The sequence below is a fragment of the Alexandromys fortis genome, unplaced genomic scaffold (assembly GCF_014885135.2).
Source record: "Alexandromys fortis isolate MF-2015 unplaced genomic scaffold, M_Fortis_MF-2015_v1.1 scaffold_31, whole genome shotgun sequence".
Taxonomy (NCBI): domain Eukaryota; kingdom Metazoa; phylum Chordata; class Mammalia; order Rodentia; family Cricetidae; genus Alexandromys; species Alexandromys fortis.
This window is the reverse complement of record NW_026067974.1, coordinates 10,676,121-10,699,668: the sequence shown is the minus strand read 5'-3', so window position 1 is coordinate 10,699,668 and position 23,548 is coordinate 10,676,121. Positions and strand designations below refer to the sequence as shown.

Sequence of the window (23,548 nt, the reverse complement as noted above, 5' to 3'; positions counted from 1 at the left end):
GGGGGGGGGGGGGGGGAGGATGACCCGCATATCCTGTCTGGTAACAGGGAACTCCTGCTCCCAAGAAGCACTGCAGGGAGCAGACCCCTCCACGTTAAAGCGCTTTCACTATGAAGTTTCCCTCTGTTGTCCTTTGTATTTCCCAGATAAAGGGAAATGACTCACCCCAGAGTCAGTTGAGTGGGCAGTGTGGTGTCATATAAGCAAACAGGGAGTCCCTAGGGATAGCCCGACTGTCATTCCTTTCCCGCGGGTGTTCTTCCTTGGACGGGGAGGGGGGGGGGGGTAAGGGAACAGGGAACACATTGTCTATCCCGTCTTGTCACCATAGCAAAAAGCAGCTTAAATTCTTGACTCCAGGGAAATCTCCAGCTTGTTTACCGTGTCTCGTCACCCCCATCCCCCCCCAACCCTGTCACCAGTAACCTCAGGGCGAGGCCAATTCTGCAATCACGTGAAGTTCTCACGTTTGCTTAGGTTTGCAAAAAGGGCCTTTTAGCTTTGATCTCCCATGGAGCAGTAAGCCTTGCCAGGCCCTCCCCAGGAATTCACATGCCCTTGCCATACAAGGCTTTCCAAACACGCCACCCTGACTCTTCAGAAAACTCCATCCCAGTCCACTTTCAGCTCCTCCCCGCTGCCAGCCAGCACTTTTGCTTAGCAGAAAAGGGGGACTATACGCACTCCGCCTACTTTATCAGTGGACTACAAATCCCGACAATCTTGGCAGTGCGCAGACGCATAGAGCTCAACGTGCCGGCTGCTGGAAAAGTGTGTCACTGGGGCACGAGGCGCTCCCTGGAATCACATGGTACCTGCTCCAGTGCCGCGTGCGGCCCGGGAACCCTGGGCTGCTGGCGCCTGCGCAGAGCCCTCTGTCCCAGGGAAAGGCTCGGGCAAAAGGCGGTTGAGATTGGCAGAGTGAAATATTACTGCTGAGGGAACGTAGCAGGGCACACGTCTCTCTTTGCGTCTGGGTGCCTCGTTTCTCCATCACCTACTTACTTCCTGGTTGCAGCTTCTCTCCCTTTGGGACTTTTGCACCCGGAGCTCCAGATTCGCTACCCTGCAGCGTTGCGGAGCCTTCAGGAGTGGCATCCGGTGCACTGCAGAGACGCGACCCTTCTTGCTACCTTATAGCCAGATCTGCTGCAGACTGATTGCTCACACACATTCTCTCTGCTCTTCCCATGCAAATCAGACCTCGATTGCCTCAGCGTCCTACCCTTCTGCAGGGCTGCAGTCCGGCCACCCCCAAACCTTACTGCTCGGTGCCTGGAATCCTGATTTCGAGCCGCGGGGTCCACTTGCCTCCCTCAGCCATTGCCCAGGGGGCGAGGGAAACTACCGTAACCTCCAGTTTGTGTCAAGGTCTAGTTTGAATGACCGCTCTCAGCCGGTGAAGACATGACGACTCTGGACTCCAACAACAACACAGGTACTGAGATTCTTATCCTTATCCTTGCTCTGTCACTGTCTCCATTTCCATCCACGGCTTATGAGAGGGACTTTGTAAGGGACTGGGGATTCCCTCTGACCGGCGTTTGCTACTGTGCTGAGAGCCACTAAGTAGGGTTTCCAGAGCGGGTTACTCTGGCTGGGAATGCCCCTAAAGCATATCTTCACCGCTACCCCTCTGAATTCCCCTGAGCCCGAGGAACTTGAATATTGGGCAGATGAGATGGAGGGTGGGTACTAGTGGCGAGTGGAAGAGTTTAGGGAGACTGAGCACTTTGAAGCAGTGTCTGGAAACGTCCCCATCTGTCCCCCCTTTTGAGCTGTATGTAGTATGCCTGTCGCTTTTCTCTTTCCTCCAGTTCTAGCCTACTTCCAGGGAGTCTGGGAAGCTGTGGGACTAGAGGGTCTGAAGGAATGGGTCAGATCTTGCAGGGGAATCCTCAGTGGCAGTAGGGAACTCCACTTAATGAGTCGGGTGCTTGGGGCTCATCTCCAGGCAGGGCACCCACAGCGCCTGAGTCCGGGGAGGGCTCACATGGCTGCAGAGCCCGACCCACGTGCTGCATTTGTTTTCATTCAGTAGAGCCGTGGCCACCATCCCATTGGTCATTGCTTCCCGGCCTCGTTACATAATGAGCTCCGCCCCTCAAGTTGCCTGAGCGACGGGTGTTCCCTTCTCTCCTCCTTTCAGTTGTCCCGGCCCAGCTTGGTTTTAGCGACCCAGGACGCCGCCGGAGGGGCGGGGAGAGGGCGGGTTTCTGCTTGCGCGACAGAAGGGAAGAGGAGAAGGCGGTGCTTCGAGTTCCGGGGTTCCTCGTTTGGGAGCCACGTGCAACGGGCACACGTGGAGCGGGGACGTGAGGCCAGCTGAGGGCCAGGCTCCCGCCCCGCCCTTCTCCACCTAGATCTGGGTGAAGCTGGGCTGACTCACCGCCCCCGCCTGCCTTCTTTTCCTCTCCGACTGCCTGGCCCTTTTTACCCTCCATGACCGAGACTTGAGTAAGATGGGGCCACCCCAGCGACTTGTTCTGGCCTCAAGTTTGTAGCGTCCCAGCGAGACCTCACACTAGATCATCCTTACTCCCCTCTATTCCGATCTCACCAACATCATCTCAAAACACTAAACTGCTCCTAGACCCAGTTTTTCCATGTTCGTTCCCATAGTCATACTGTTCCTCAAGTATCTCTTTGCCTGCCACGAATGTCTTCTCGGCCAAAACGTGAACATCTTCGAATCAAAGCAGAAACCGTACTTCTTCTTCATTGTGCTGTTTTTTTTTTCCCCCGCGGAAGGGAAAACACTACCAGAGGAAGCGTTGGTTTCCTCTAGGTTGGAAAGCAGACTGGGAGCGATGCTTATCTAGATTTAGAACTAGGGTCCTTTTGAGCAGTGCCCCTCTGTTCAAAGTTGGAAGACTTTTTGAGTGACTTTCTCATGCCCTCTTTCAGAATAGATAAACTAGGTCAAGTTCATCTAGGTCCACATAAACATCCCATCCCCCAGCCCAGCCGCGAAACCGTACCCGCTTAGCCACTCTGCAACTATTTTACGGGCAGCTGGGTTCACCCTGGACCAACCTTGAGCTATTTTAAGGCTGCCCTGCCTAGTTTAGTGTGTGTCAGTGGGTGAGCAAGACATGTGCTTCTGTAGACACGGTGGCATGGCATGTGTCAGCACACACACGTGTCTGGGAATCCTCCCTTTTCCCACTCCACCCATGGCAGGCCAAGCAGAGTGCTTGGCAGAGGTGTGGCAGGCAAGTCATCCTCCTCTTCGGCAGATACCACGGGCAGAACCACGTCATTAGCGATATAACCAGAGGGGACAGAGTCCCCGAGTGACTGTAGAGCAAAAGTCATCATCTGGCTGAACCCCGAAAGGGGGAATGCCTAAATCCCCAGGCTGGACCTTCCTTCCACCTCCTGCAGCTCTCATCTCTAGGTCTTTCTTGGACTCAGAGTCGTTGTGATTCATCCCTTGGAGGCCAGGGGAGCCAGGCTGAACCCGAGTCCTTCCCTGCTGTTCTCTGTGAGACTGTGTCTTTGGGCTTAAAGGGATAAATGACTGCCTTCCCTTTGTGTGACCTCTGTTCTCTTAACTCTTGGCTAGCTACCCCTCACAGTCCCTCACTGGATAGGTCTTAGTGTAGAATTGGCAGCTGGTTTATTTGTGAACGGCTGTCAGCTGCCCTTCCCATCCCCAAAGCTGCCCCTTATAACTGAGTTACTAGCTGCAGTTGCTCTTCCCCCCCCCCCCGGGAAAATATCTAGGGCAGGGCTTCCCATGTCTGAGGTGCCCAGTGGGGTTATGCCGCACACCCTAAGCAGAAGTTGAATGTGTTGTGTAAGCAAATGGCCCTGGGTGTTCCTTGTGACGAGGTTGGCCATCATATGTAGTATATGATGGAGCGTTTCTTAGAGTTTTATGTTGACCGTGTCATGGCTAGTGTGTGTGAGAGAATTGCTTATTACTTAAAGGTTAGGTGTTCCACACGCATATTTCCTAAGAGGAGCAGTATTTTGGTGATCAGGTGGTGCCTTGAACCCCAGACACAATGGCTGATACCCTCCTCTTGGATTCTCGTCCTAGGTGGTGTCATCACCTACATTGGCTCCAGCGGCTCCTCTCCCAGCCGGACCAGCCCGGAGTCCCTCTACAGTGACAGCTCCAATGGCAGCTTCCAGTCCCTGACTCAAGGTTGTCCCACATACTTCCCACCGTCACCCACTGGCTCCCTCACCCAGGACCCCACCCGCTCCTTTGGAAGTGTACCACCCAGCCTCAGTGATGATAGTCCTCCTTCTTCAGCCTCCTCCTCCTCCTTCTATAATGGGAGCCCCCCAGGAAGTCTACAAGTGGCCATGGAAGACAGCAACCGAGTGTCTCCCAGCAAGGGCGCCGGCAACATTACCAGTGAGTGAACACCCAGCTGATTTAAGGGAAAGGCAGTGACCGAGGATTCAGTTGATAGTTGGTTTCCATCTGCCAGTTACCCTCAGGGTCTACATTCTGACCTTTGGGATGCTGTTAGAGTTGTCCGAGCTTCTGTCCAGTCCAGTCTGTCTGGTCTGGTCTGGTCACCTGAGTGCTCCTAGACTTGGGAGCCCCTCCTTTTCAGCCTGGAAAGCCTCCACATCCCAGGCCCCTGAAGCCTCTCTGCTTACGCTCTGCCTGTCTCTTCCCACAGAGCTGAATGGCATGGTGCTGCTGTGTAAAGTGTGTGGGGACGTGGCCTCGGGCTTCCACTACGGCGTGCATGCCTGTGAGGGCTGCAAGGTGAGGCGGGTTGGGCTAGAGGACCCGGGCAGGTGCTGCCCTCCCGCTGTGAGGCGAGGCTCAGTTTAGAGGAAGATGTTCACTAGTCGCCCCTGCTTCCCAGGGCTTCTTCCGCCGGAGCATCCAACAGAATATCCAGTACAAACGGTGTCTGAAAAACGAGAACTGCTCCATTGTCCGCATCAATCGCAACCGCTGCCAGCAGTGTCGCTTCAAGAAGTGTCTCTCCGTTGGCATGTCTAGAGATGGTAAGGCAGCATGCCCATGTCTCCTCCTGGCCCCATTTCCTTCCACCCAGTTCATGTCATTTGCATGGAGGCTGCACATGTGTTAACATCTTGGGCAGACACACTCGTCCCCCATTTATCCCCCCCCCCACCGCCCCGTCATCTACTATCATATCCTTTGAGTGGCCTTGCTGGTTTCAGTTCTGAAGTGGAACCCCAGCATTCAGGGTCTTGCCCTTTCAGGAGGAAGGAAGGAAGGGAGGGAGGCATGTGAGTCTGTGAGAACTTCCTGACACTACTCTCATCCTGTTGCAGCTGTACGTTTCGGGCGCATCCCCAAGAGGGAGAAGCAACGGATGCTCGCTGAGATGCAGAGCGCCATGAACTTGGCCAACAACCAACTGAGCAGCCTGTGCCCTCTGGAGACCTCGCCTACCCCACACCCCACCTCAGGCTCCGTAGGCCCCTCACCACCTCCTGCGCCAGCCCCGACACCTTTGGTGGGCTTCTCTCAGTTCCCACAGCAGCTGACACCACCCAGATCCCCCAGCCCTGAGCCCACCGTGGAGGATGTGATATCCCAGGTGGCTCGGGCCCATCGAGAAATCTTCACCTACGCCCATGACAAGTTAGGCACCTCACCTGGCAATCTTAATGCCAATCACGCATCAAGTAGCCCTTCAGCTACTACCCCACACCGCTGGGAGAGTCAGGGGTGCCCGCCTACCCCTAACGACAACAACATTTTGGCGGCTCAGCGTCATAACGAAGCGCTGAACGGTCTGTGCCAGAGCCCCTCCTCCTCCTACCCTCCTACCTGGCCCTCCGGCTCTGCCCACCACAGTTGCCACCAGCCCAACAGCAACGGGCATCGTCTCTGCCCCACCCACGTATACTCGGCCTCAGAAGGCGAGGCACCTGCCAACAGTCTACGGCAAGGCAACACCAAGAACGTTCTGCTGGTGAGGGCACGGAGCCAGTGTGGAGAGAGGGAGGGGGCCTGGAAGGTTGGACCCAGCATAAGGCAGCTAGCGTTCCCGGAGCCTGACAGTGGGGATACCCTCTGCCCAGGAAATGCTATTCTACCCTGAAGCCTGGGTTCTGCCTGGGAACCTTTAACCACCAGTTGGCAACTGAATGCTATCTTAGGTGAGAGACCCATCCTCAGGGGCTATAGCCCTTAGCCCAGGCAGAACCTGGAAAGCAGTTGGGCTGGGGGAGCCCAGGTGAGCCCGTCTGGCTGATATGCCTCTCCTTACTCCATCTTCCCCCAGGCATGTCCCATGAACATGTATCCCCACGGACGCAGTGGCCGGACCGTGCAAGAGATTTGGGAAGACTTCTCAATGAGCTTCACGCCTGCTGTGCGGGAAGTGGTAGAGTTTGCCAAGCACATCCCCGGCTTCCGTGATCTTTCCCAGCATGACCAGGTGACCCTACTGAAGGCTGGCACCTTTGAGGTGAGCGGTAGTTGCTGTTCCCTGTTCTTGACTGTGGGAAGGACCCAGTTAGAATAGCTTGGTGACTAGGGTGTAAAGGGGTTCACAGAGACCTTGGATCTGTGTTATCTCTCTGACGGAGGAGGTGGAACTAACTCCTACTACCATAACCGGCAATGTGGAACTTCTATCCTCTAAGCTGGTGTCTACTCAAAACTCAAGGCATCCGAGTAACCCCTGGGACACATTGTTCCCCACTTCTCAATAGTAGATGGATGATCTTAGGTTAAATGTACATTCCAGAACTGGTGGGCACTTCCACCTGGGTTTCCCCGCCCCCCACCATTGACCGTTCATAGGCCTCCCCATTACTGGCAATCTAAGGCAACACATTTGACGTTTTGGGGGCAAACCGTAGCGGTCATTTGGCAAATGCTCCTCCCACCTCACTTTAGGTGTTGATGGTGCGTTTTGCATCATTGTTCAACGTGAAGGACCAGACAGTGATGTTCCTGAGCCGTACAACCTACAGTCTGCAGGAGCTCGGTGCCATGGGCATGGGCGACCTGCTCAATGCCATGTTTGACTTCAGTGAGAAGCTCAACTCCCTGGCGCTTACCGAGGAGGAGCTGGGCCTTTTCACCGCTGTGGTGCTTGTCTCTGCAGGTAGGCCAAGCTCTCGCCTGACCCCGGAGGAGGCACACGCAGTTCAATTTAACATACCTTTTATGGAGTACCTACTCTATGCCAGGCCCTGCACTGGGCACTGGGGTACAGACATGATTCAGACACAGTCTAGCTTGGGAAACAGACTCATGCCCGACTAATTATAAAACAGTGAGATAAGTGTCACAGTAGAAGCATGAACCAAGGGAGCACAGACAACTATTTCTGCCTGGGAGAGCTGGGGAAGGAGGTGACACTTGAGAAGGGCCTCAAAGGGACAAGATATTGCAAGGCAGAGGGGGGGGGGGGGGGCATCCCAGGCAGGGGGAACTACAGAGCAAATAGCAAGCGAGCTTGGCCATGTGTGGCTTGCTCAGGGTAGGAGGGTGGTTTGAGGGGTTGGAGCTGGCCAGCCTGTGGCCTTGCTCCCAGCATTGGGGCATGCCCTGCTCTGGGGCAGAGGCCTGGGAGGAGGAGTAAGTAGCGCCCTCCTTTTCCTCCCCCATCACCCTCCGAGGGGCCTTAGGGAGAGGCTGCCTTGCCTGCCAGGTCCTCGCAGACCTCCGGGTCCTCGTCAGAGGAGGAGGAGGAGCTCAGGGAGCCTGCCTCACTGCTGTCGTCTTCCCCACAGACCGCTCGGGAATGGAGAATTCCGCTTCGGTGGAGCAGCTCCAGGAGACGCTGCTGCGGGCTCTTCGGGCTCTGGTGCTGAAGAACCGGCCCTCGGAGACTTCCCGCTTCACCAAGCTGCTGCTCAAGCTGCCGGACCTGCGGACCCTGAACAACATGCATTCCGAGAAGCTGCTGTCCTTCCGGGTGGACGCCCAGTGACCCGCCCGGCCGGCCTTCTGCCGCTGCCCCCTTGTACAGAATCGAACTCTGCACTTCTCTCTCCTTTACGAGACGAAAAGGAAAAGCAAACCAGAATCTTATTTATATTGTTATAAAATATTCCAAGATGAGCCTCTGGCCCCCTGAGCCTTCTTGTAAATAACCCTTCCCCCACCCCCACACCATGCTTCCCATCCTCCCCTATTTAAACCACTCTTGCTCCCCCACCCTCCTCTGGCCCCCTGATCTGTTCTGTTCCTGTCTCAAATCCAATAGTTCACAGCTGAGTTGGCTTCTGTGATGTGTGCTCGTTTGGGGGGGGTGGGGGTGGAGGGGACTACTGCCAAGGCTGGGGGGGCACCTCTCCATCTGGTCAGCTTGTGGGGTGGGTACTCTGCCAGCAGATGGGAGAATATGGGGAAACAGCACGCAAGTCTAAGGGGGGGGTGCCCAAGGGGGTTATTTTCATCATATATTTATTACATAAATATATAGTAAAATAGACGAGCAACAATTACCATAAAAATATCTTTCTTTAAAATCCTGACCCAAAACACAATGGGGTGAAAAATCGCACATAACAGACATACTGATTGTCAACTGTGGGGCAGGAGTAGGAGCCCCTCAAGTCACCCCTACCGGTCCCACCCCTCTCTGGGGAAGGGACCTATCTCCTTCCCTGTTTTCTAGGCATAAACCCCCTCCCCCCACCCCAGCACCAGCTTCTCATACATTCAGTAGCGCCTCTGGGTAGTGTCCCCCTCCACCCAGGAGTTCCTAGGGCAGGAAGTACGTTCCCTCTAGTGGACGGTGTCTGTCACACGCCCTGCCCCGCCCTCTCCCAGCCCTGTAGACCCACCACCCAGGGAAGGGGTAGGGGCTCCTCCTCCCCCACCCTCCCCAAGTCTGAGCAGGGAGGAGGCTGGATGAGGTATGTGTGTTCTAAGTGATGGGAGGGGGGATACTGAGATGGAGAGGCAGTGGTAGGGGCAGGGTAGTGGTCATGGCTCTGGCACCCCCTTGTCCTGGCCTGGCCCCCCCAACCTTCTCCCAGCAACCCATCCTCCCATCAATACTGCACCTGCTGCCCCACCCGGCCTGCCCTAGTGCCCCGGGCCAACACTGGGGGAAGGCATGCTAAGCACCCATGCCAAGGCCAACCCCCCATTAGCACCAATGGCCCCCAGGAGAGGGCCCTGTCCCCCACTTCCACAGCAGGGACTGGGACAGCTGCCTCTCTAGAACAGGTGCGTGGCACTCCTGAGTCTCTCTGGCTCCTCCCCACAACGTATAGTCACTCATACATTCACACACAGGAACACACACACACACTCCACATCACTGAGGGGAAGGGGAAGGGCTGAGGGGAAGGGGCTCACAGCTCATATGATTTGGGGAAGGGGGGGATTCCCAAGTGCCTGTAAGAGGCCATGCCCATGGCTGAGAATGGGAATGGAAAGGGAGGAGTGGAGCCAGGGGAAGGGAGACAGCAGGCAGGTCAGGAACTCCACTGGGCCCCCAGGTATGGGGGGGAGGGTATGAGAGGGTTTACCCATGGGACTGGAGGAATATGGAAATCAGTACCCCAGGAGAGAGAAAGAGGATAGAGATAAAGATGGCACAGGTGGCCCAGGGGCCCCGAGGGGTGGGGCAGGCACATGCACAGGTGACGGGAGGTGCTCCTCCAGGCCCTCTGCCCAGCTGGAACACCTGAACAGTGGCAGAGGACACTGCCCTGGGGACAGCAAAGCATTGCCTTCCTCAGTGTGTGTGTGTGTGTGTGTGTGTGTGTGTGTGTGTAGGGGCTGTGGCAGGCTGAGGGTCAGAGTGGGGTGGCAGGTTCCCCACTGCTTAAGACATTTTTGCCCCAATAGTGCAAAGCGCAGGAAGCCCTGGCACCCCCTCCCCCGCCCCCTGCCCCAGTCATTCCCCAATGGCTTCCGGGGGGCATCTATGTCCACCCATCCATCCCTGCCGACATGCAGCCCTGAGCCCAGGGCCACTGGTCTGCTCTGTTTCTCCCTCTCCTCCCTTCCCTCCCACTCATGGGAGGGCCACTTCCTCCCGCCCCCCTTCTCTCTCTGCAGAGGAGTGGGCTGTAGCCAAGGGGAGGAGGAGAAGGAGGAGGAGGGCTGCTCACCCAAGGGCAGACCAACAGAGCACTCCTCACCAGAGGGTGGGAGATGGCTCAAGCCAAAGTCCCTGAATTAGAAAAGAAGAGGGGAGAGGGTTCCCAGGGGCAGAAGGGTGGCTGGCCTAAAGAGCTTCAAAGAAAACCGGAGGAGCGCCAACTGCCTCCTCCCCTGGGCCCCTAAGTGCCACTGATAGAAACACTCCCGCCACACGCCAACCTGCCCTACGTCTGGCTTAGTGCGTCAAGTGGGAGTCAGTACGGAGGGCAAAGAGAGCCCAGAAAACAGACAGGAAACGGAGTCCCACAGGGGCGGAGGTTCTGGGAGACACACGTCCACCCCACCCCCCATGCAGCAGCATCTGGATTGTAGCTAATACTGCAGGATATGAGGAGGGAAGGAGCCTGGGCCACAGTTTTTCCTGTGTGTGGGTGCCAAGGTATAGCAGGAGGGGGACAGGAGGCCCCTGGGGCTGGGCACTTGAAAGGGGAGCTGTGTGGGCAACAGGGCAGGCTGGTGAGGGGCCAGCTGGCATCCAGCGTGAGAGGTAGATGGAACTCAGCGGGCACGAGTGGCAGAGAGCAGAGGAAGTACTGGGGTGCAGTGCCAAAGGGGCACAGGGGTGGGGGCAAGGCAAGGGGGGTGCCAGGACCCTGTTGTGTCACCTCACAGCTCCACAGCTCAAACCAGCAGCCTTGGAGGTCTGCTGGGGGCATCTCTCGGGGGTCGGAAGGGCAGCTCTCAAAGTGCATGGGGGTGGGAAGGGGGGGTCCTTCCCCTTGGGCCAGCCTCAGCTAATAACTTAATATCATCTCTCTCTCTATGTCTCTCTCTAACGCTCTCTTTTTTGTCTTTTTTTTTCTTTTCTGTCTAGTTTTTCTTCATTTATATTCTCCCCTCGCTTGGTTTTCCAAAGTGCAGTTAGGGTGACGACCATTTTTAGCCTCCAGGGGAGGAGCCAAACCAAGCCAAGCTGTCCTTTGCACCTAGGACCCAGGTATTTGGGGAAGTAGAGACCTGTGGCCTGAAGGGAAATCTAGGCCAAGGAACTTGGCAGGGCTCTCCTGTGTGTAGAGGGGTGAGTGAGGGCATCTGCCCCTATTCCTCATTCCTCCTGACCCTACAATCAGGATGGCTCGTCCCTCTCAGTTCTTCCTCCCTTCCCCTAGTTCCTTAGAGGCTGGGGGGGGGGGGGTCCCAGAAATTCTAGGACTTAGGTCCCAGTCTCCCACACTGTCTTTCATAGCAAGTTCATTTGTTGCCCTGTCGGAGGGCTGGAGGTTCTGAGGGGGACTGGGCAGTGCAGGGGTGTATGGGAGCTGCAGCTATCCAAGGATGGGAGGAAGGAGAGAAGAGGTGGGGGGGTTCTCCCTCAACCCCCAGCTCTGTCCCTTCTCTCCAGGCTCCTCCCCACCAGCTCCGCACACCCTCTGGCCGCCTGAGGCTTTAGACTTCCTGATCCTCAAAGACCTCGAGGAAGAGTGGGGGAAAGAGTTCGGTGGGGCACTCGACTTTCATGTGGAGGAAGCGGCTGGCGTGGCAGGCCCCGATCATGCGGAGGTCAGTCACCTTCATCAGCAGCTTGGGCCAGAAGTGTGGAATGTTGTGTTTGCGGTGGTTAACGTAGTGCTCAAAGGCCAGCAGGTACGCCTCCTGACTCTTCTCAATCTTGTCCACACACAGCAGGCCGGAGCGGTCTGCAAGGAGGAAAGGCATGAGTGTTGGAGGGTTTGGGGAAAACACGGGCAAGAACATTTGGGAGGGCATGGAGGGACATTGAGGCGGGGAGGCTGGGAGAGATCGGGGAAGAAAACAGCACTGGGCAGGACTGGCGCACGCCTTTACCCCAGCACTTGGGAGGCAGAGGCAGGCGGATCTCTGAGTTCGAGGCCAGCCTGGTCTACAGAGGGAGTTCCAGGACAGCCAGAACTACAAAACCCTGTCTCAGAAAGAAAAAATAAAATCAAAAAAAAAAAAAAAAAAAAAAGGGGGCTGGAGAGATGGCTCAGTGGTTAAGAGCCCTGGCTGTTCTTCCAAAGGACCTGGATTTAATTCCCAGCACCCAAATGGCAACTCACAACTGTCTGTAACTCCAAGATCTGACAGCCTCACACAGACATACACATGTGTGTAAAACACCAGTGCATATAAAATAAAAATAAATAAATTATTTAAAAAAATAGTACTGAGGGACATGGGTCCATGAGTAGCTACCTAGCAGAAAGAGGTGCCTGGGGCTCAAGGAGGGGCACTAGGAGCCTGGGTATGAAGCGATCCATAAGGAGGACAGAGAAACAGAGATGGCATGGGAAGAGAGGAAAACTGGAGACAGAGGAGGAACAGGTGCACAGAGTAGGCTGGAGGGCAAAGGCAATAAATAGTCTAGAGATCAAACATAGGAGCCAAAAAAAAATTAATTAAAAAAATAAAATAACAGAGCATGGACTCGGGGTCAGAGGATGGATTGGGTTACAGAGAAGGAACAGGAGTGTAGAGATAAGAGTGCCAATGCAAGATTAACGAAGGGGGCAAGCAAGAAGCCTAGGGTGGAGATAAACTCTAGAGCCCCTGAGAATTTCTGGGACCTCCCAGCCGTGGCCAGATACCTGTTGACATCAGCAGCACAGCCTGCAGCAGAGCCACTTCCGTATCATCCAGGTTAAAGGCAGAGAGTGACTTGCCCAGTTCAAAGATGGCGTCAGAGACTACACCCAGGCCGCCATTCTTGAGCTGCTCCCGCTTAACCGCCATCTCCCCACTCAGGGTCAGGGTGTCGCTCTCAGGGTCATAGCGGACAGCTGCCCGCAGGGACATGATCTCCATGCAGCACCCCTTCAGGAGGATGATCTGGTCTTCGCAAGGCAGCTGTGGAACAGCAGGACCACAGACGGCTCAGTACAGCCTCCCCATGCCCCACAATCCCCCCCAAACACACCTCTTTGCTGGGCCACACCCACCTATGCACTACTGCACTCAAGCCTCACAGGTATTCCTAAAAGTGAGGTCCCATCATTCTCCCAGTCCTCTTCAAAACACTGAAGCACAGGGCACCTAGGTGACTTGGCCAAGGTCCCACAGCTAGTACAGAAGCCTATTTCCAGTCAGTGCTACGCAGAATGAAGCGATGAGTCATACTGCCTGGAGGTAAAATGGTCACTCTAGGAGCGTGTGTGTGTGTGTGTGTGTGTGTGTGCGCGTGCGCGCGCGCGCGCAAGCACATACACTCACATGCTAAATCACTGTTAGTCTACTACAGGAATCAAACCCTCAGTCCAGAGCCCATCAGAGGACTCCCCAGTGAGACTGTGGGACCTGGGAGTGACTCTGGGTTCCCTCTAGCAAGTCCCTCCTTCCGTTTGCTGCTCACCTCGGAGAACATGGGCAGTTTTTTGGCAAAGTCCACCACACGGGTGATGGCCGGGGTGATGATCTTGGTAAACTCGCTGAAGGCCTCTAGGTCTACCTTGTCTCCATCCGGCATGGAGACAATGGGTGACTGGCCAATGTCATCCGGCTAGAGGGAGAGAGGAGGGTCAGCTGGGGCTGCAGACCCCTTGCAATCGCTCACTGAGACTCCCTGTCCACCAGGGGGAGCTCCAAGGCAGCTTGGGGGAAAAGTCCCAGCCATGACTGTGTTCCAGCCTCAATCAAGGTTGATTCAACTTTGGGGAAGAGGACAGTCCAGAGCCAGCATTTCAGATTTGCCAATACTAATAATAGTGAGATATTAGTTAATAAATTGTAATAAAAACACAGCCATAATGCCTGACAACATAACACCCGGCTGTAAGCTGGCTACTTCTTCTACAGAGTTCCTTTTAGTCCTCACCACTAATATATATGGAAGGCAGAGTCATCAGCACTTCACAGACAAAAGGCAGCAGAGCTAAGTAGTCTGACCAGAGTCACACAACCAGTCCTTTACAAACACATCTGCGTGGCTTTGGGGAAATTATCTTCGTGTGTTTTCCATCCCTTAGCATACTGTATCGGGGAACCAGGCACCAATAGTTCATCTCCTTCCAGTCTAACCATCCACTTGGCAGTCACCTTGCTGAGGGTTCAACACAATGCCTAGAGCCCTGCAGGTGCCCCCAAATACTGCTGTGTTGACTAAGTCCTCAGTCCCCGCGGGTTAGCTCTGCCTTGGAATTCAGAAGAAGAGAAAGCCTGATTGTCATGGAGCGCCCCACTGGATGGGACAGACAGGCTCCAGAGAGCAAAGGCACGTTACAGGCGCAGAAAACGCGAACTGCCGAACGGTACGGAGCGCCATGGAGCACCAGCCGCCGGGAGAGCCAAGCCTCTGCGCTCTCACTGCGCATGCTTTCTTACCAGGAATTTTCGCCTCTGCTTCCAATGGCTACCCTGGGCATTGGTGCTGCGATGGGCCTCCGTCGCAACATGGATCAGATCCCACTCTTCAGGAGTGGGCTCTGGTCGCTGCTGCAGTGATCGGATCATCTCCTCCTTTCGCCTCCGCTCCCGGTTCTGCTCGATCAGCTTGCGTTTGGCCACCCGCTTCGAATCATCTAGAACCACTGTGGACAGACAAAAGACACTTTGCACGGCAATCCCCCACGGTGCTCAGAAACTGCTTGTCCTAGGCCCTGGAACCAAGTCAACTCTAAGTAGGCTGGTCCAAGGGATAACACGTCCTGGTCTGAGTTATGGAGTGAGGAGTCGCTAGCTGACCCTGCTACCCAACCCACAGTTGAGAAAATGGCCCGTCCTCATTTAGCTGTGCCTGCAGGAACCCTACTAGGTTGGGTGCTTAGACATTTTTACTCAACAGCTCCCTCTCTAAGGTCTTCAAAAGGCAAGACGCATCAAGCCTACATTTCATTTCCTTTGGGATGAGGGCACCAGATCCCAAATCTGAGATTAAGACTTGACAATCAACCTGACCTGGACTTGCTGTGGGAGCGCCTTCAGCCAGTAGCCTTTAAGAGGCGGGCTATTGGCTGAAGGAGCTCCCACGGCACCAGCGGACTGGCTGAAGTCCGCCCTGAAGGTTCCCAGGATCCACCCACCACCCTTGCACTCAGCCCCACCACAGCTGCCTGACTCCACTGCCCCACGGGTGCCTTACAGTCCATGGCCATGCCCACAGCGATGCACTTCTTAAAGCGGCACAGCTGGCACTGGTTCCGGGTGATCTTGTCGATGACGCAGCAGCTGTCATACTTGCAGGAGTAGGTGGGATGGAGGTTCTTCTGGATTGTGCGGCGAAAAAAGCCCTAGGGTGGGGGCATATGGGGCCGGGTCTCACCGTTGTGACTTCCTCTCCGGAGCCAACCACAGAGTTCACTGAGTAGGGGGTGGGGCCAGGGAAGCAAGTGTCTCCTGGCACCCACTTTAGGGCAACGATTTGCTGGGACCTACCAGGCCAAAGGATCTGAGAAATACAGACCCTTCCCTCAGGCTGCAGAGGGACGAGGAATGTCTGTGACGGCAGAACAATGAGTGGGGTAGGCGGTGGTAGGCCTGGGCTAGTGTGGGTGCTATGAGACCTTGGAAGACTACTTTAAATCATTTTAAAATCTGTATCATATATATTTTCAAGACAGAGTCTCCTGTACCCTAGGCTGGTCTCAAACTCACTGCGGAGCCACCAAGTATGACCTTGAACTTCTGAGCTCTGGAGTGCTAGGATTAAGGGCTTGTGCCACCACAGCTGGTGTGTGTGGATTTCGGCTGGAACCCAGGGTTTGTGCCTACCGAGCAAGCACTCAACCTGAAGAGCTACACTGCCAGTCCTAGGGAGTCCAATTAATAGCTTGCCTGGTTTGTTTAATGACTCTAAAAGCAATGCTGACCCCAAAAGCATCCTCATGTACAATATTTTGCCTGTTGTCTGTGCAGATGGGATTTATGAAATAGGAAAATCAATATTCAAGAAAATGCACCGACTGGGAACATTAATAGCTTTTCATTTTTTCCCAATTTGTTGCTTTAGTCTTTGTTTTAAATGAAAAAAAAAACCTGAAGAATCAGAATGAAGGCAACATAAAGTGCTGATTCCTGTTGCCCCTTACCATGTGATGTGCCCTTGGCATGTATGTGCCTTTCATGCGTGTTACATTTAATTTCAATGCCACGACTGGGCCTTCTGTGGAAGACATTAAGATCTGAGAGTCCAGGGGCTGGAGAGATGGCTTAGCAGTTAAGAGCACTGGCTGCTCTTCCAGAGGCCCCGGATTCAACTCCCAGCACCCACATGGCAGCTCACAACTATCTGTAACTCCAGTTTCAGGGGATCTGACACCCTTACACCAATGCACATAAAGTTAAATAAATTATTTTTTTTAAGATTTATTTATTATGTATATAGCATTCTGCCTGCATGTATGCTTGCAGACCAGAAGAGGGCACCAGATCTCATCATAGATGGTTGTGAGCCACCATTGGTTGCTGGGAATTGAACTCAGGACCTCTGGAAGAGCAGCCAGTGCTCTTAACCTCTGAGCCATCTCTCTAGCCCCCAATAAATTAATTTTTTTAAATTTATTTATTTATTATGTACACAATATTATTCTGTCTGTGTGTATGTCTGAAGACCAGAAGAGGGCACCAGACCTCATTACAGATGGTTGTGAGCCACCATGTGGTTGCCGGGAATTGAACTCAGGACCTTTGGAAGAGCAGGCAATGCTCTTAACCACTGAGCCATCTCTCCAGCCCAATAAATTAATTTTTTAAAAAAATAAAAGGTCTGAGAGTCCAGACCTAGAGTGAATTAAAATCACAGCACCAAGATACACCCTCCTAGGCATCAGTCTGGACCTACAAAACCAACTCTAGACGTGGAGATAGGGCACCTCTGTCTTTGGAGGATGTTCCCCTGGAACCCAGTTGTCCTTGGAGCTAAGGATCCTTGTTCTCGGCTTTGTTGTTACTATTATTTCCTGGAACACTGCTTTGAAACTTAGAATCTCAACTGGTTTTGGTTTGGTTGACAGTAGGAGAGAGAATCTTTAAGTTTCTGCATTGTGTGTGAATGCCTTTGTGTGTTAGGTTGAAGGAGAGTCTTGTTTTGTTTTCCTAGACAGGGTTTCTCTGTGTAGCCCTGGCTGTCCTGGAACTCACTCTGTAGACCAGGCTGGCCTTGAATTCAGAGATCCATCTGACTCTGCCTCTCAAGTGCTGGGATTAAAGGTATGTGCCACCACCACTGGCCGGCCACCTTGAGAGATATGTAGCCCAGGCTAGCCTCAAACCCACTATTTAGTTAAGGAGGGCCTTGAACTTTTGATTATTTTGCTTCCGTCTTCTGAATATGGGACTATAGGCATGCACCACCATGCCTGGTTTCACTTACTTTTAAGTGATCTCTTTCTAGAAAGACCTGTATTTGCAGAAGGTCCTGGAAAAGCCATACAAGTTGAAAAGGATTGAATCTAATAGGCTTTTCCAAGTCTGTGGCCTCTGACCCTCTGCTAGAAAGAACCTTTGGTTGTCTTTTCCTCAAGGTCCCTATCATGACCCTTCAGCACGGGTTCACACCTTTTCAGGTACACTGGGATCACCTGGGACACTTGGTAACAGCAGATTCCTGGGCTTCACCACAATAACGTTTGGACTAAGTAGGGGGCAGATGCAGCTTGGGAATCTGTATTATAGCTAGCGCTGTAGGTGGCCCAGGAGTCACACATCCCTGTGTGTGTGTGTGTGTGTGCGTGTGTGTGTGTACATGTATATGTGCATGTACATGCAGAGGCCAGAGGTCAATACCTACGGTCCTCTTCAATCATTCTCCACCCTTTTGATCTCCTTTTGCATGTGTTCTCCCTATAGAGCTTACTGGCCAGCTAGACTGGCTAGCCAGCAGGCCCCAAAGATCTTGTTTGCCTCAGCCTCACAGTTTTGGATTGCAGACAGTCATGCTGCACTCTTGGTTTCTGATGTGGAACTGGGACCTGAACTCATATCCTCATGCTCAGGCAGCAAACGCTTTCCCCACAGGGGCATCTCGCCAGACCTCTAGGATCCATATTTTGAAAGACTGTCATGGTATGACAGGTAGGCTCTAGGGTCATTAATTCACTACCGCCCGGCATCTCTGCCATACTCCTTTTCATCTCTCTACAGTTATATAAAGCAGTACCAGGTGAATTATCTGATTTAATTTGCTTATTAACTCTATGACAAAGCCAGCATAATATCCCCATTTTACAAATAAAGAAACTGAGGTTTGAGAGGTTAAGCACATGAAAGGATTATGAATGAACAAATGAATTAATGAATGCATGGGAAGAGAAATGGTATGACAGGTAGGCTCTAGGGTCCATGTTCACAGAGACTGTCATGGTATGACAGGTAGGCTCTAGGGTCCATGTTTACAGAGACTGTCAGTCATGGTATGACAGGTAGGCTCTAGGGTCCATGTTCACAGAGACTGACTGTCATGCCAGGTGTGGAGACTCACAGAGGTTGGGCAATGGGGAAGGGACAGGAGATGGCTCGTCCATACCTTGCAGCCCTCACAAGTGATACAGCGGTAGTGATAACCGGTCGCCTTGTCCCCACACACGACACACTGCTCGTCTTTGTCCAGGTAACTAGGGATATACCCTGGGAAGGGGGAAAGGGTGGAGGCAGTGGGCATGGTGCGGAGCCCGGTGGAGGAACTTCTACTGTACCCACCCAACTTTGCCTTCCTCCTTTTTCTCCTAGGCCAACTTCACTGAAGGGTGGTTCTTTATCTCAAAGCAGAAAGGAAAAGTCCTGGAGACATAGAGGGGGACGGAGGGGTAGGACTATCCATCTCTTTCCCTTCAAACACGCGGAGTCTTCACTCTTTAGACTGCCCATTCAGTGCCCCCCCCTTCCATGTATTCATTTATTCTTGAGCCTGGGTCTTACTATGTGGCCCAGGCTGGTTTTGAACCCCTGGGTTCAGGTTATCCTTCTATGTCAGTATCCCAAACAGCTGTAACTGCAGGTGGGTGCCACTGCACTTGGCCTGGCTAGGGCTTTTTGTTGTTGTTGTTGTTACATCTAAGTATAGGGAGTTGGGAGAAGAAACACCCCACCTTAGGAGAAAGACACCCTAAGGCTGGTGGAACCTTCAAGGAGGAGGTTATGGGAGGGTGAAAGGGCCCCTCCTGATCTAATTTCTCCTTAAAGGCCAAGATATGTTTTGAATCACCATTCTCACCCCCATACACACCCAACCCATGTTCTGGAAGCTGTTCCCTCTAGACAGACGGGGTCCAGGCTCAGCCGTGGAGGAAGCAAATGTGCTCTGCAGGTGTGAGGGCAGGGAGAGGGGCATGTGCAGCCAGGCTCACCTGACATGCTGTTCTGCAGGGGTGAAGGCAGGGAGAGGGGCATGTGCAGCCAGGCTCACCTGACATGCTGGTTTTCAGGGAACATTGGCCGTTCTTTCTTTTCCGCTTTCCATCTGGTGACCTGGCACTGCATGGGGCAAAGTGGGAAGAATCACACAGTGGCCTTGGGCCAATCCCTTCTCATCTAAGAGGCTTCCACAACCCCCCATGCCTGGCTCCCTCCGTCTTAGGTCTTTAGTCCACCTCCCACCCCTACGTCAGCTGACGAAGGTTAGGAGGGTCTAGCTATCTGGTAGCTGCATGGGAGAGATAAGGGGCTTAAGTGGGGCCCAAACCATGTTTAGGGCCCCAGCACAAGACAATATTGCCATGAGACTCCAAAATACACACACGCCTCACATACAAGCAACGTTCTAAAGCCCACCCCCAAACACACACATACACATTTCCCCCACAGTCTAGAGGACATTCGCATACTTAAGCCTTAAATATATGCCAAATATGCTGAAATGCTCTTTGGAATATTCTTAAAGCTATGTAACCTTTACAGTGTATATATCTGCAATATGACACCCACGCACGCGAATAACTATGCAGCCTTCAGGATAAACCCAAGTATGGCAATAAGCTTTAGGATCTACAAATTCATGCGATTTTCAGGGCATCCTCTAATGTATTGAATGACTTCTAAGAGGTGCCTGTGTGTTATAGGAAACCTGTGTCTGCCACCTCTCTCCCATGTGAACATGTGTCTTAATTTCTAGGTCATGTACACACGCTGAATAACCCATGCTGACGGCGAATATCAGGTCACCCTGTTCACGGCCTCCATGTAACAAATCGGAAAACTGAGGTGCCATTTGTGCCCTGTGATGCCAAGCACTGGAACCAGTCAGGAACAGGACCCTGGGGTGCTCCATGCAAGGTATTATTAGCAACTGTCAGCCACAGCACATATATGTTGCCAGGTTTTCCACATATGTGTTATGTAACTTCAGCACACACAGGTTACATAAGCCTCTACGCATGCAAGGATTGTATAACCTTCCACACCCACCCTGTGTGTGACTTGTTGCAGGGCCCCACCTCCTACAGCCTGACACAGCTCCCAACACACTGACACAGTGACCTTGGCCAGGGTCACGGTCACAGACAGCCTTGGGCTTCACACCCCCCTGGGGATTACCCCTCTCGGGCTGGAAGGTCAGGCTTGCCTCCCGCCGCCTTGTGTGTGTGTGAGAGTGTGTGAGTGCAGGCAAACTCAGGCCACCTAGATCCCAGTCGAACTGGCGGCTTTGGCTGTCACCAGACTCAGAGCCTCTGGTGCAGTTCTACACGCTGCCACAAGGTGGCACATAGCCATGGGGGAGGGGAGGGCTAGGAGCTGAGGTGCCTCCGTTCTGAGGGACTAGGAGTCTCGTTTCTTTTTTTTTTTTTTTAACAAGATCTTAGAGCAGGCTCGCCCGGAAGCCTGGGCAGGGAAACAAAGCAGATGCAAGTGACAGCTACATGGTGACAGTCTGTCTCATAGTCTGAGCATGGACCAAGGGCTTTGGGGAACGGGGCTCACCCCACCTACACAACCACGAACTCCATCCACTATTTCTGCCCCTCCAAAGAACCAGTCTTGAACACAAGGGCTTTGCCTGGCCAAGTTTCCGGCCTTCTGGCTCAGGACCCAATCTCCTAGACAACGGCTAGCTACACTGCTCCCCAGAGCACCCCACCCCCACTATTTCCCTGGCCATACGCACAGGCTGTACCAGCTCTGGGGATATCATGCCAAATGGGACAGAGTCCTGTGCCACTTGGAGTGGACCGGGAAGGCACGGACCCTCTGAACTGATCTAGGGCAGTGCCGAGAGGTAACCCGTCTGGAGTCCTGTGTACAAGGTGCCGCCTCCTCCACGTGTGAGTAAAACCTTCATGGTTGACGCGCACTTCCACTTCCTGGGAGGAGCACCATCGCAGGACCCGCCTTGGACCATGAACAGGGAAGAGTGTGTGGGGTTTCCAATAGATTCCAAAAATAAGTGTGGGCTGTGACCAACAGTTATTGGTGCCTGTACCCGGAAATGTTATGTTACATGCACCATGGCTTGTGGACGAGCATGTTTGCTTGTGGTCAGACGGTGAATGGACTGGACGGAAGAAGAAAATGGCAGGGCCATGGAGATCACACACGTGCAAGTGAGGATAATAACGGAGAGGGAAGGATGGGGGCATTTGAGACTACCCGGCACTACCAAAGAAGGGGCCACATGTCTGTTGCCTGGAATGATTCTGTTTCTTATCACTTCCTCTCAAGCCAAGCGCCTAATGCCCTGAGACACATGAACGTGCCCTCAGTCCCCGGACGAAGGCAGGCAGCAGGCCCACTGGCCTCATGTACATCTTCAGGGAGACTTAAAGGAGACCAGCTCTCTTAAGCCCAGAGAGCTCTCCGAGTCTGTTGCTATGAGTAGGTACTACCAAGATGCCGTCCATTACCTGCTCTCCTCTGGGTCCGACCCACACTCCACCTTGCTTGGCTTCTGTTCCATTCACTTCAATTCCATCCAGGATGCCCTCCAGCACGCCAAGAGACTGGGGTGGGCACACTGCCCCCCCCCTGCAATGCCCACAGGCCACCCACCCCCCGCCTCCCAGGCCTTAGGGCACAGCACCCATGGTACCCGCCTCAGTACTCAGCCTTTCACACCATGCCCTGTGCCCCAAAGGGGTGAGGGGAGTGGTGGGAGGGGCCAGGGAGTGGCAGGTGGGAGAGCTAGGGGCAAGCCGGGTTGGTGAATGGTACTGGGTTAGGAGCTGGGAGGTCTTCAGTGTCTTGTCGTTCCTGGAGATGCCTGTGGAGAGAAGGGAGAGGCAGGGGTAAGAAGCTGCCACAGGGGTGGGTCAGTGAGCAACCGTTAGTGGAAATATTCAGTAGCTTCCTGGGGCCTGTAGCAAAATGGCAGTGGGCATGGAGGGAAGGTACAGGAATAGGACCAGAATAACCTTATATCACAGGGACAGGAGAGCTACAACACAGGCCCCAGACACAGGGAGGGATGAAGGGAAAGAATGAGGTCATCTGTGCAGCAGGTAACAAGTCTCAATACTCACATTCAAACAAATGCCTGGCCTTTTATGAGTGCCTATTAAATATCAACTATTGTTACCTCCCTTTACCCAAGATTTCTTAGCATCTGTCAGTGTTACAGGGCAAGAGGGATCAGAGACAAGTAGCTCTCAGCACAGGCATGGGGAGGGGGTTCCCACAAAGGCAGGGTGGGGCAGAGGCATAGCATATGGGGGTGATGAATGTTCACGCTAGTGTCTTTTGAGGGCGGGGCAATTCTGGGTGGTCCCAGGGCCTTCGGTACGCTAGGCCAGTCCTCTGCCTCTGGTTTAGGTCCCTAGCCCCAGGCTGGTGTCTTAAAGGAGCAAGGCAACAAAAACGAACAAGAACGGACTCTCTCTGCTTCCAGTACGTGAACAAAACCCCAACTCTTACCCCTCCAAGATATTATTTGTTTGTTTATTTGTTTGTTTGTTTCTGAGACAAGGTTTTTCTGTCTCAAAGCCTGTCCTGGAGCTAGCTCTTGTAGACCAGGCTGGCCTAGAATTCACAGAGATCCGCTTACCTCTGCCTCCCGAGTGCTGGGATTAAAGGCACTGGCCACCACCATATGGCTATTATTATTTTTTTGAGACCAGGTCTCACAATGTAGCTCTAGCTAGCCTGGAACTCACGATGTACATCAGATTGTCCTAGAATTTACAGAAATTCATCGTCTCTGCTTCTGGACGGCTGGGAGTAAGTCTCACCATGCCTGACCCCTTTAAGAAAGGTTTTTAAATCTCTCAAACCAAGTTCCAAATCCCAGTGTCTAGTTAAGGATGAGAGCTGATTTAGCCAATCAATTGCCATTCACCAGGATGGGAGAAGGAAGGAAAGTGATTTTTGATGGTGTTGACTGGGCAGATATGATTGCCTTCCGAAGGGGGCTCGAGAACTGTGCAGACGGAAGAGGCAGGCATGTCGCCCCAGCACTTGGGAGCTACAGAGGCAGGAGGATTAGAAATTCAATGTTGGCTGGGCAGTGGTGGCACACACCTTTAATCCCAGCACTCGGGAGGCAGAGGCAGGCAGATCTCTGTGAGTTCGAGACCAGCCTGGTCTACAGAGCTAGTTCCAGGACAGGCTCCAAAGCCACAGAGAAACCCTGTCTCGGAAAAAAAA

The 23,548-nt window shown here is 53.5% G+C and overlaps 2 protein-coding genes across 2 annotated transcripts in view; one reads left to right on the top strand and one right to left on the bottom strand.

The window, feature by feature from the left end:
* The first annotated feature begins 811 nt into the window (after window positions 1-811).
* On the top strand, window positions 812-8,029 carry Nr1d1 (nuclear receptor subfamily 1 group D member 1). The gene is made up of 8 exons (XM_050156726.1): window positions 812-1,438; window positions 4,049-4,372; window positions 4,647-4,735; window positions 4,839-4,983; window positions 5,278-5,924; window positions 6,237-6,422; window positions 6,857-7,067; window positions 7,699-8,029. Exons 1-8 carry the CDS (start codon window positions 1,408-1,410, stop codon window positions 7,896-7,898), a joined length of 1,833 nt encoding a protein of 610 aa, XP_050012683.1. The 5' UTR covers window positions 812-1,407; the 3' UTR covers window positions 7,899-8,029.
* Window positions 8,030-8,357: 328 nt separating this feature from the next.
* Window positions 8,358-23,548, bottom strand: part of Thra (thyroid hormone receptor alpha) — a 25,868-nt gene continuing 10,677 nt past the window's right edge. Inside the window, exons 2-9 of the mRNA XM_050156727.1 lie at window positions 21,814-22,169; window positions 19,383-19,450; window positions 18,504-18,604; window positions 15,123-15,270; window positions 14,366-14,571; window positions 13,398-13,544; window positions 12,637-12,895; window positions 8,358-11,727 (exon numbers count right to left, since the gene is read on the bottom strand). Of these exons, the coding sequence (XP_050012684.1) occupies window positions 11,477-11,727; window positions 12,637-12,895; window positions 13,398-13,544; window positions 14,366-14,571; window positions 15,123-15,270; window positions 18,504-18,604; window positions 19,383-19,450; window positions 21,814-21,866 (1,233 nt within the window). The 5' untranslated portion in view covers window positions 21,867-22,169 and the 3' untranslated portion in view covers window positions 8,358-11,476. The remainder of the gene's footprint in view (window positions 11,728-12,636; window positions 12,896-13,397; window positions 13,545-14,365; window positions 14,572-15,122; window positions 15,271-18,503; window positions 18,605-19,382; window positions 19,451-21,813; window positions 22,170-23,548) is intronic.